The following is a 13,244-nucleotide window of genomic DNA, read 5'->3' as shown; positions in this document are numbered from 1 at the left end:
TAACCTCTATACAAGTGATGTATCAGATATCTGCATCTGCGGAACATCCGCACAATTTTTTACATCCGCATCCGCATTTTACTGTAAACAGATATCTGCATATGCATCCACATCCGAATCCACAGAACATCCATACAATTTCTTACATCCACATCAACATCCAAGGAACATCTGAACAATTTCTTACATCTGCATCCGCAAAATAAGTAAGACATCCTCATATACATCCGCATCCGTGGATATCTAAATTATCAAGTCTGATACATCTCTGTACAGACATTGTATTATCTTAATAGTGATTTCTTAGTAATAATATTGTATAATAAATTTGTAACTAAAAGACGAGATTAATTAGAAAATAGAAATACAGTCCTGTACTGATCAAAATTAGTTTCATAATTTTTATGAAGTAATGCTCGTCTCTCTCTCTTCTTACCAGATCAAGTTTGGGAGGAAAGTATTAAGTTATTTTTACCGTACTATACAATACTGAATGTATTTGTGTTCTGTAAATATATTCTGTACCATTCTTTTGCTTACTATTATCTCTCGCATTATTTCAGATCATAGAGTGTGTGTCATTGTCAGGATCATCAGAGGCAACAGGAATTGAAGGGTAAGTTACATCAGCCTCTCTCCTGATGCATGTCCAGTGCTTCACTTCAGTACCATCAGCACTCTCCCCACGTGGAAATATCAAGGACCCCAGTGGAAATAAGTCACTTTAACTTTTTTTTGGGGGGGGAGGGAGGGGGGTTATTCTAGGTAATTTACACTATGTATGATAACTGTTCTTATGTGTACCTCTACCTAAATAAACTTACTTCATGGTGTAGTTGGAGTAGCAAATTTAACACTCGACTGAAAGTACTTGGGCCTAACCCTGGGCAAAGTGGGACGTATGGGCAGTAGGTTTTAAAGGACAAGTCCCGTAACACTTGCTACTCTTCTTCTTTTTTATTAACACACCGGCTGTCCCCCACAGAAGCAGGGTGACCTGTAAAAGAAGAAATGCTTTCATAAAGTTTCTTCTTTTTACATTTAGTAATTATACAAGAGAAGGGATTACTAGCCCCTTGTTCCCAGCATTTTAGTCGCCTCTTACGAGGCACATGGCTTACAGAGGAAGAATTTTTCTTTACTTCTTATTTTGCAGTAAATAGTTACCAAGTAGTTAGTCACATGTTGTAAGTCTCATCAGGGAAAGGACTTACAAATGATCTCGATGGAAATAAAGCCACACTGGCTTTCTTTGTTTATCCTGGGTTAACTCTTACGTGTTCATGGTCATCTGTGGTGTCACTTAACAACCCCAACAACAACAGGACTTGGAGGAAGATCCATTACATCACAAACAGTGGAAAATACTAGACATTCTATTATGGATGACATCTCAGAACATGTATGGTTTGTTGATTCCAAAACAATAGACACAGGTAAGCCTTTGGTTAAGGTGAGTCTTATTTTTGAGGGAAAAACAACCGAAGAGGTCCAGTGATCTGCTTGTGGAATTTTGTACTTATGAACAGGTTAAGCAGTTGATGGAGAAAAACCCATTTTCTGTGATGGACAGTACCTTATAACAGTCTCAGTTGTAAGGAATAGATCTAGGGTAAAAGGAGTTATCTATGCACTGCCTCCTGGTTAATGGATGCACCAGCAAAGGTTCATCCATATCTTATACAAAGGGGCAGTGGTGAATGCAGAACTCTCCTGCTGGTATTAAAGTTTGCTGGAACGACCAAACCAGCAGCCCTCAAATGCGGATACGAGACCTTCTTGGTCAGGAGTTATCAGCTTGCACCTCTGAGGTGCATGCAGTGCAAAAAATTCAGGTACACAGAGGTGGCATACACTGGAGAGGAAACCTGTTTCTACAGTTGGGGGAGGATGTTATATCTGGAATCTGTGACAGGCTACAGGGTACTACAATAAGTCTTCACTTAATGCCATCGATAGGTTTTTGGAAATTGCAACTTTGAGCAATGAGACTATCATATGATTATCATATACATGTACTTTACAAATTTTTATATTGCAACATGGCTTCTCACTTAGTGATGTACTCGTTTACCAATGACTCAGACTTACGATGGGCTCTCTGATCAATATGCATACCTAATTAATGTATATTAGAATTGATTTCCTCTATTCTGTTTATTATAATATACAGTACACTACTGTATAAACATTTAAAAATATACTAAAAGTGTTATAATGGTGCAAAGGTGACATTAAAACAATATCAAAGATGGTTGACACAAACCCACTACCATTATAGTATGCTCCTTGCTTAGCAACGAATTCGTTTACTGACGTGGTCTTAGGAATGGAACTCTGTCGTTAAATAAGGAGAGGCTGTAATTTGTTTGCGATTTTTTTCTCATCATTATAACGAAACAATATTGAACAAAATGACGTTATTCGAGGACCTGCTGTATTTGTATAAGTCTGTAGTCTTGGCTTGGGCACCTTACTTAAAATATAGAGTGATACATTTCGTATTTCATTGCAGGACTGAGTTTGTATTGTCAGAGGCCGGAGATGTCACATGGACTGTTACAGATGGTTGTGATGCGCTCCCGCTCTTTTCTTGCCAAATGTATGAAGTGTATACTTACCAAAATCTCCAGTGTTATGGCAACAGAACATTGCTTCGCTTTGCTGCATACAATGGACACATTATTGAGTTTAGAGTAAGTTGGCTTATGTAAGGCACTAAATTATTATTTTTATTTTGCAGTACTGTACTGATTTACATTCATTGATATGAAAGTATTTATGTCAAGGGAATTAATATTTTCTTTTTTGACTATATCTGTTGAGAAAATCTTATAATACTGATGATCTTACGAAGTTACTGAATGACATTATAGAATAAATCTTACTTTATGGTGTATGTTAAAAGGTAAACTTGTATTGGAAAACATTCAAACACTGTAGACTTTTTTACTAGGAAAGAATGAAGAACAGGGTGTCAGTGTTAGAGGATTCACCCCAGAATGAGGTACAGCAATATTTGAAAACACTTCAACATAAACCTGGTAACAAAATTAAATGAATTTAACACTAACTCTGCAGAGACCAACTACAAGGGTTGAAAAGTTGACACATACGACAAAGGTGTTTTTAATCAGTTGATCAACCAGTAAGAGCTGTGGCAAAATGCTGTGAGCTCATCCCCATCTCCCCATCCCACAAACTAAATTGTAGTTGTACACATGCTGACTTTTACAGTATTTATTTATTACTCATAATTTTTCAGCTCGACCAGCCAGTAATGTCTCGGGACCTGATGTTGTTAACATATGATGGGTGGTTCATGCTGCAGTGCGAAAAGGTGAGTGAGGCTCTGAGGCTCTTCTTGCGGAGGAAGGACAAGCAAGACTCATTTCGTTGTTTGGCAGTGAATTAGTTGTGTTATAGAGGAAAATTTGGTTGGGATAATAGTGTAATTTTGAATGAGATCTATCTTGTTTTAGTTGAAAGATTTAATTGTTAATACTATAATAATAATAATAATAATAATATTTTTATTTCTACAAGTACTTGTACAAGGTATACAGGCTCATCTGATATCAATGACATACTACTATATAGAAAGCCCCTTGTTTCAGGCAAATTAGGTCAGTTTTGTCCCAGGATGCAACCCACACCAGTCAACTAGCATCCACATATCCATTTTATACTGATGGGTGAACATGGACAACAGGTGTCTTAAGGAAATGCATCCTAATGTTTTCCAGCCATACCAGAGATTCGATCTCCGGACCTCAGTGTGTGAGCTAAGTGCGCTAGTGCTAATGATGCTCACTCCATGAAGTTTTCAGAGAGGTTTTGAAGTGTGTGATTACCATTTCTTAGCTCCTATTCCAGTGTTCTACCACATTTTTATATCTTTCTTTCAACACACCGGCCGTATCCCACCAAGGTGGGGTGGCTGAAGAGGAAAAACAAAAGTTTCTCCTTTTACATTTAGTAATATATATAGGAGAAAGGGTTACCAGCCCCTTGCTCCCGGCATTTTAGTCGCCTCTTATGACATGCATGGCTTACGGAGGAAGAATTCTATTCCACTTCCCCATGGAGATAAGAGGAAATAACTAGAAAGAAAATAGAAGAAAACCCAGAGGGGTATGTATATATGAGGCTCAGGTTAGGGTGTGTAGAAGAGAGGGAGAATACTTCCCGGTAAAAGTAGGTCTTAGACAGGGATGTGTAATGTCACCATGGTTGTTTAATATATTTATAGATGGGGTTGTAAAAGAAGTAAATGCTAGGGTGTTCGGGAGAGGAGTAGGATTAAATTATGGGGAATCAAATTCAAAATGGGAATTGACACAGTTACTTTTTGCTGATGATACTGTGCTTATGGGAGATTCTAAAGAAAAATTGCAAAGGTTAGTGGATGAGTTTGAGAATGTGTGTAAATGTAGAAAGTTGAAAGTGAGCATAGAAAAGAGTAAGGTGATGAGGGTATCAAATGATTTAGATAAAGAAAAATTGGATATCAAATTGGGGAGGAGGAGTATGGAAGAAGTGAATGTTTTCAGATACTTGGGAGTTGACGTGTCGGCGGATGGATTTATGAAGGATGAGGTTAATCATAGAATTGATGAGGGAAAAAAGGTGAGTGGTGCATTGAGGTATATGTGGAGTCAAAAAATGTTATCTATGGAGGCAAAGAAGGGAATGTATGAAAGTATAGTAGTACCAACACTCTTATATGGATGTGAAGCTTGGGTGGTAAATGCAGCAGCGAGGAGACGGTTGGAGGCAGTGGAGATGTCCTGTCTAAGGGCAATGTGTGGTGTAAATATTATGCAGAAAATTCGGAGTGTGGAAATTAGGAGAAGGTGTGGAGTTAATAAAAGCATTAGTCAGAGGGCAGAAGAGGGGTTGTTGAGGTGGTTTGGTCATTTAGAGAGAATGGATCAAAGTAGAATGACATGGAAAGCATGTAAATCTATAGGGGAAGGAAAGAGGGGTAGGGGTCGTCCTCAAAAGGGTTGGAAAGAGGGGGTAAAGGAGGTTTTGTGGGCTAGGGGCTTGGACTTCCAGCAAGCGTGCATGAGCGTGTTAGATAGGAATGAATGGAGATGAATGATACTTGGGACCTGACGATCTGTTGGAGTGTGAGCAGGGTAATATTTAGTGAAGGGATTCAGGGAAACCGGTTATTTTCATATAGTCGGACTTGAGTCCTGGAAATGGGAAGTACAATGCCTGCACTTTAAAGGAGTGGTTTGGGATATTGGCAGTTTGGAGGGATATGTTGTGTATCTTTATACGTATATGCTTCTAAACTGTTGTATTCTGGGCACCTCTGCAAAAGCAGTGATAATGTGTGAGTGTGGTGAAAGTGTTGAATGATGATGAAAGTATTTTCTTTTTGGGGATTTTCTTTCTTTTTTGGGTCACCCTGCCTCGGTGGGAGACGACCGACTTGTTGAAAAAAAAAAAAAAAAAACATGTATGTGTAGTGTGACCTAAGCGTAAGTCGAAGTAGCAAGATGTACCTGAAATCTTGCATGTTTATGAGACAGAAAAAAGACACCAGCAATCCTACCATCATGTAAAACAATTACAGGCTTTCGTTTTACACTCACTTGACAGGACGGTAGTACCTCCCTGGGCGGTTGCTGTCTACCAACCTACTACCTAAAACATTTTTATATATAAAGTCAAAATATCACAACAAATGTTTACATTGGAGCATACAAATGAAGACTACAGTAAACCCTCAATATTAAGGAACTTGATGTACAGTGGACCCCCGCATAACGATTACCTCCGAATGCGACCAATTATGTAAGTGTATTTATGTAAGTGCGTTTGTATGTGTATGTTTGGGGGTCTGAAATGGACTAATCTACTTCACAATATTCCTTATGGGAATAAATTCGGTCAGTACTGGCACCTGAACATACTTATGGAGTGAAAAAATAACGTTAACCGGGGGTCCACTGTACTGGACCTCTGAAATAACAGATAAAAAATTCACTGGGTAAATTATAATTGTACCTCATATGTTTTTAACATTTATTATGGTACTGTGTTAGGAATACTGTAGAGTACAGCAGTACTTTTTCTGTGATTTTTTAACATTCTGACTTAACGGGCACTCGGAGGATCCCCTCTATTAGTCCGTTACATCTAGGGTTTACTGTGTTTAAAAGTAAGGAGCCTCTTGTCGCATTTTTGGATTTAGAAAAGGTATATAAGGGACACTGTTGCAGATGTTGCAGATATATGGAATAGGTAGTATGTTACTAAAAGAAGTAGGGTTTTTATGTAGATAGTGAGGCCCAAGTTAGGGTATGCAGAAGAGAGGGGAGGATTATTTTCCAGTAAAAGTAGTTCTTAGACAGGAATGTATATACTAACCATGATTGTTTAACTTATTTATATATTTTTTTTTTTCAACAAACCAGCCGTATCCCACCAAAGGCAGGGTGGCCCAAAAAGAAAAACGAAAGCTTCTCCTTTTACATTTAGTAATATATACAGGAGAAGGGGTTACCAGCCCCTTGCTTCCGGCATTTTAGTCGCCTCTTACGACACACATGGCTTATGAAGGAAGAATTCTGTTCCAATTCCCCATGGAGATAGGAGGAAATAAACAAGAACAAGAGCTAGAAAGAAAATAGAAGAAAACCCAGAGGGGTATGTATGTATATATATGCTTGTACATGTATGTGTAGTGTGACCTAAGTGTAAGTAGAAGTAGCAAGACGTACCTGAAATCTTGTATGTTTATGAGACAGAAAAAAGACACCAGCAATCCTACCATCATGAAAACAATTACAGGTTTCCGTTTTACACTCACTAGGCAGGACGGTAGTACCTCCCTGGGCGGTTGCTGTCTACCAACCTGCTACCTAGGACTTATTTATATATGGGGTTATAAAAGAAGTGAATGCTAGGGTGTTGAGTGGGGAGATAAGAAACAGACAAAAGTAGGTGCAGATAATAACATATGTCTGGCCAAATTATTTGCACCGAGAACTTGCTATAATATAGGAGAGCATTTATTACTGATTTTTAGTTAGTTTAAAATGTATATTTTACTTACAGCTGACTACTCCAGAGATTGTTCCAGACCTTCCATATTCCCTGCTTCCAGCCCTTGCTGATGGCTACTTCTCAGATGTCACTATTATTGCAAAATCAGGTAGAAAGGTGAGCATCAAATCAACTTTTTCATTGATAGATTCATATCTTTTGGGCAAAGTAAAACAGACATCAGGCTGACTTGCTAAACACACCTTACCATTCTTCTCTGGGACCCCCCTCTCACTTTTAAAAGACCTCGTCCTTGTTCTCCCTCATCTTTTAATTTAGAAGTTTTGACATGTAACAGGGTCCTTTCCCTAGATGCAAGTGTTGGGACCCATAACCTTGGAGAAGTAAATTTTTTTTTCAATGAACCAGCCATATCCCACCAAGGCAGGGTGACCTAAAAGGGAAAACAAAAGATTTTCTTTTTAAATTTAGTAATATATACAGGAGAAGGGGTTACCGGCCCCTTGCTCCCAGCATTTTAGTCACCTCTTATGACACGCATTGCTTACAGAGGAAGAATTCAGAGAAATAAATGCAACACTGTAAATAAATCAGTGAATTTCTTGGGTTTCAACAGTCAAGGGATTAACCTCTTGAAGAATTCAGAGAAATAAATGCAACACTGTAAATAAATCAGTAAATTTCTTAGGTTTCGACAGTCAAGGGGTTAACCCCTTGATTGTCGAAACCCCAAATCCTGAGGTGTCTTCTGGTGTCGGAAAATTTTTGAAAAAAAAAAAAAAAATAATAATTTTTTCTTATGAAATGATAAGAGAATCTTTTCCCGATGGTAATGACACCAAAAAATGAGATTTGATGGAAAACTTATGGTATTACGCTCTCACGAAATTAGGGACCTTGACGATATTTATGAATCGGCGATTTCACCCACTTTGAACCCTATTTTCGACTAATTCCATTGTTCCAGTCGACCAAACTCATAGCTATTTCTTTAGAACTCCATTTTTTTTCTATCGATTGAGTACAAGAAACTGCCCATTTACCGATTTCAACTACCCAATAACGTGGTCAGCAATTTACAATTTGGCCAATTTCACACAATTTAAAAAATATGCCAATTTCAAAATAGGGTCCAGAATGAACAATGCAGACATTCCTGGCTCTAAAATAACATTTTCTTTGTTCATCAGTCACGTCTCCAAGCCCCTCTGATATTACTCTTGCTTTCTATTTTGAATTTTATTCAAACAAAAAATAGAAGATTTACTGTTATGCAGACTATTGCAATATTGTAATAATTGTATAAATAATGTCAACTCATTCATGACTGCATATTAGAATGGCTAGTTGGACATTTATTGGATAATGACATCATTTATTTGCTTTTGAACATCTGCAAAAATCAAACATTTCCCCTACTTTGAGCTCTATTTCAAGGTTCTTTTCATAGTAAAACCAATCAAAATCACCTCTGTTTCTATAATATGTTTTCCATTCTATCAAATGAAACCAAGAAAACGAGAATACAACCATAAATACTATACGAAAATACACCACAAATTCAGCGTTTTAATCCAAAAAACAGTCGAAGTTTTTTTTTCTCATTATGCACTGCATGCTGCAGGATTTCTTTTATGTGGTGCAAACTGAACACACAGACCCATTCTTTCACGTGTGGGCCTACCAGCTTTCTCCTGCTTGATTCGAAGCTGCTAGAATTTTTGAGTATATACCATACGTCAAACACTGTGGCTTGTAAGACGTATGTATACGACCGAAACAGTCAAAGGGTTAATAAGGCAAAATTAGTGTGTAATAAGACATAAAATTAGTGTTTAATAAGACATAAAATTAGTGTTTAATGCGACATTAAATTAGTGTTTAATAAAACCTTGATGTGTATAGCATTTCATTGTTGAATGAATGATCCTTAATGCATTGTTTGTTGTGGACCAAGTAAAAATGGAAGCTTCTCACTTTGTCATTCATGACCAGATTGAAGAAAATGTTGAACAATATACAGTAGAATCCCAAATAATATGCATCACAGTGACATGTGTCTTAGTGTTTGCTTATATCTTGATTTTTTAATCACTTGTCAGTATAATTAATAATAATAATAAAATAATATGCATAGTTATTTCTATAAGTACATGTACAAGATATACAGACCATAGCTGACATCACTGACACACTACTACGTAGAAAGCCGCTTATTATGCGGAGCATTTCAGGCAAGTTAGGTCAATTTTGTCCCAGGATGCAACCCACACTTTTAGCATTGGTTTTCAGTTATAATATTTTGAAAGTATTCCTGCTTGTCTTGATTTTTTTTTAAGCATTTGCCAGAAATCCAGTGGTACCCTGAGTTTCGAGCTTTCTTCGCTCTAGAAGGCTGTTACTGGAAGGCTGTTACTCTAGAAGTGCCATTACTGAATGAATTTGTTCCCATAAGGAATAATATAAATTAGATTAGTCCGTTTCAGACCCCCAAAAATACACTTAAAAAAGCACTTACAATAATACACTTACATAATTGGTCGAGTTGGGAGCAGTTCAAAACTCGGGGTACCACTGTAGGTGGAAAAAGAGAAACAGGTGTAGAGAAAATTAAACAGTAGGTAAGAGAAATGCTTTATATTTTGGCCTACAAATGAGGGCCTCCATGTAGGCCTAAATTTAAAATACTCCTTTTGTATCACTTTCTTCATATGACTTCAGTTGTACCAGTTCTTATTTCATTTTTTATTTTTTTAACACCCCATCCCTCTCCCACTGATCCAAATACGAGAAAACACATTCACCATAATTCATTCAATTGCAGTGTTGCCAGAAGCGTGCTGACATCATAGTTAAGATAATCCCCCCAAACTGCAACATCCTCACTCTCATTGATAAAATTGATGTGTATGCTTTTTGTCAGTCAATGCAATCATTTATTCACATTGCAGTTTGATGTGCACAGCATCGTTTTGGAGTCGAGCATGCCATCTATGAACTGGACGACCCTATGTGGCATGGACGACACAGCCCTGGAAACCATCCTGCACTACCTGTATTCATGTTGTCTTCCCTCGACACTCACCGTTGCTACTGCTCACAAGAGCATTGCAGCCACCCAGCATCTAGAATGCTTTGAAGACTTCAGAAAGAAATGTGATGTCTTCATTAAGAACACAAATCTCAGGAACAGTAAGCTTTTTATGTTTTGTTTTTTGGCAGAGATCATGTGGAAATTTTCACATTGAGGGTTTTCATAAAAGTGGAAATGTTATTTGTGCTTACAGTGAATATTGTATATTATTTTGTTTAGATGTTATAAAAAATATTTTAGTCAAGTTAATGTATAATCTGAATAATTGTTTTTAATATTACAGCACATATTGTATTTGAGATTAAATAAAGCAAAAACTAATACAATGTATTTTACTGTAAGCAGCAACTCCTCAGATTGATTGATTTAATATATTCTTTATAGTTTATACATTTTCTAGGTAGTAGGTTGGTAGACAGCAACCACCCAGGGAGGTACTACTGTCCTGCCAAGTGAGTGTACAACGAAAGCCTGTAATTGTTTTCATGATGGTAGGATTGCTAGTGTCTTTTGTCTGTCTCATAAACATACAAGATTTCAGGTACATCTTGCTACTTCTACGTACTTACACTTAGGTCACACTACACATACATTTTTTTTTTTTTCAACAAGTCGGCCGTCTCCCACCGAGGCAGGGTGACCCAAAAAAGAAAGAAAATCCCCAAAAATAAAATACTTTCATCATCATTCAACACTTTCACCACACTCACACATTATCACTGTTTTTGCAGAGGTGCTCAGGATACAACAGCTTAGAAGCATATACGTATAAAGATACACAACATATCCCTCCAAACTTCCAATATCCCAAACCCCATATATATTCACACCCCTCTGGGTTTTCTGCTATTTTCTTTCTAGTTCTTGTTCTTGTTTATTTCCTCTTATCTCCATGGGGAAGTGGAACAGAATTCTTCCTCCTTAAGCCATGCGTGTTGTAAGAGGCGACTAAAATGCCGGGAGCAAGGGGCTAGTAACCCCTTCTGTATAAATTACTAAATTTGAAAAGAGAAGCTTATGTTTTTCTTTTTGGGCCACCCTGCCTTGGTGGGATACGGCCGGTTTGTTGAAAAAAAAAAAAAGTTACAAAAAATATTTTAGTCAAATTAATGTATAATCTGAATAATTGTTTTTAATATTACAGCACATATTGTATTTGAGATTAAATAAAGCAAACACTAATACAATGTATTTTCCTGTGAGCAGCAACTCCTCAGATTGATTGATTTAATATATTCTTTATAGTTTATACATTTTCTAGGTAGTAGGTTGGTAGACAGCAACCACCCAGGGAGGTACTACCGTCCTGCCAAGTGAGTGTACAACGAAAGCCTGTAATTGTTTTCATGATGGTAGGATTGCAGGTGTCTTTTGTCTGTCTCATACACATGCAAGATTACAGGTATGTCTTGCTACTTCTACTTATGCTTAGGTCACACTTCACATACATGTACAAGCATATATACACACACCTCTCTGGGTTTTCTTCTATTTTCTTTCTAGTTCTTCTTTCTTTCTTTCAACACACCGGCCGTATCCCACCAAGGCGGGGTGGCCCAAAAAGAAAAACGAAATTTTCTCTTTTAAATTTAGTAATTTATACGGGAGAAGGGGTTACTAGCCCCTTGCTCCCTGCATTTTAGTCGCCTCTTACAACACGCATGGCTTACGGAGGAAGAATTCTGTTCCACTTCCCCATGGAGATAAGAGGAAATAAACAAGAACAAGAACTAGAAAGAAAATAGAAGAAAACCCAGAGGGGTGTGTATATATATGCTTGTACATGTATGTGTAGTGTGACCTAAGTGTAAGTAGAAGTAGCAAGATGTACCTGAAATCTTGTATGTTTATGAGACAGACAAAAGACACCAGCAATCCTACCATCATGAAAACAATTACAGGCTTTCGTTGTACACTCACTTGGCAGGACCGTAGTACCTCCCTGGGCGGTTGCTGTTTACCAACCTACTACCTAGTTCTTGTTCTTGTTTATTTCCTCTTACCTCCATGGGGAAGTGGAACAGAATTCTTCCTCCATAAGCCATGCGTGTTGTAAGAGGCGACTAAAATGCCGGGAGCAAGGGGCTAGTAACCTCTTCTGTATATATTACTAAATGTAAAAGGAGAAACTTTCATTTTTTCTTTTGCGCCACCTCGCCTCGTTGGGATATGGCCGGTGTGTTGAAAGAAGGGTTTATACATTTATAAAAAAATTTACTTGAGCCAGCAGTCTGTATTATGATTAGTAAAACATCAATCATTTCAACAGTATTTACTTGAATGTGAATATGCAGTATTAATATTTAACCCTTTGAGGGTCGACAGGCCCTCTCCGAAACTCGTTCTCAGGGTTGGCCAAATTTAAAAAAAAAAAAAATTATTTTCTCTTATGAAAAGATAGAGAATCTTTTCCCAATCATAAAGACACCAAAAGTTTGAAATTTGATAGAAAACTTACGGAATTATGCTCTCGCAAAGTTAGCGGTCTCGGCGATGTTTACGCATCGGCGATTTTGCCCACTTTGAGCCCCATTTTCAGCCAATTTCACTGTACTAGTCGACAAAAAACATGAATATTTCGCTAGAACTCCATTTTTTCTATCGAATGGGTGCAAGAAACCACCCATTTATGAAATTCAACTATCCAGTACAGTGGTCAGAATTTAGCAATTTTGCCAATTTCACACAAATTTCAAAAGATGCCAATTTCCGAATAGGGTCCAGAATAAACAAGAAAGACATTCCTGGCACTAAAATGACATTTCCTCTAGTCATTAGTCACGTCTCAAGGCCCCTCTTATATTCTTTTGCTTTCCACTTTGAATTTTTATTCTCACAAAAAATATAAGATTTACTGTTATGCAGACTACTGCATTAGTGTAAAAAATGGTATAAATATTATTGGTGCACTTGTGAAAGAATATTAGACTCACCAGTTGACGTGTATTGCACACTTGGCACGATTTGTTTACTTTTGAAGTTTGGTAAAAATCGAACATTTCTGCTACTTTGAGCTCAATTTCAAGGCACCTTTCATTGTAAAACCAGTCAAAATCATCTCAATTTCTGTAATATGTCTTCCATTCTATAAAATGAGACCAAGAAAACTAGAATACAACAATAA

At 37.3% G+C, this 13,244-nt stretch overlaps 1 protein-coding gene across 2 annotated transcripts in view; it reads left to right on the top strand.

Annotated features, from left to right (window-relative positions):
- Positions 1–13,244, top strand: part of LOC128684961 (uncharacterized) — a 47,357-nt gene that overhangs the window by 4,093 nt on the left and 30,020 nt on the right. The window contains exons 2-7 of one of the 2 annotated variants that reach the window (XM_070098899.1): positions 92–206; positions 564–616; positions 2,516–2,696; positions 3,266–3,340; positions 7,078–7,182; positions 9,978–10,218. In XM_070098899.1, coding sequence (XP_069955000.1) covers positions 2,601–2,696; positions 3,266–3,340; positions 7,078–7,182; positions 9,978–10,218 — 517 coding nt within the window. In that variant the 5' untranslated portion in view covers positions 92–206; positions 564–616; positions 2,516–2,600. The remainder of the gene's footprint in view (positions 1–91; positions 207–563; positions 617–2,515; positions 2,697–3,265; positions 3,341–7,077; positions 7,183–9,977; positions 10,219–13,244) is intronic. The other variant, XM_070098890.1, reaches the window with a different exon arrangement.

Source organism: Cherax quadricarinatus, chromosome 5, assembly GCF_038502225.1.
Source record: "Cherax quadricarinatus isolate ZL_2023a chromosome 5, ASM3850222v1, whole genome shotgun sequence".
NCBI classification, from domain to species: Eukaryota; Metazoa; Arthropoda; class Malacostraca; order Decapoda; family Parastacidae; genus Cherax; species Cherax quadricarinatus.
This window is presented reverse-complemented; position numbering and strand designations above follow the sequence as displayed.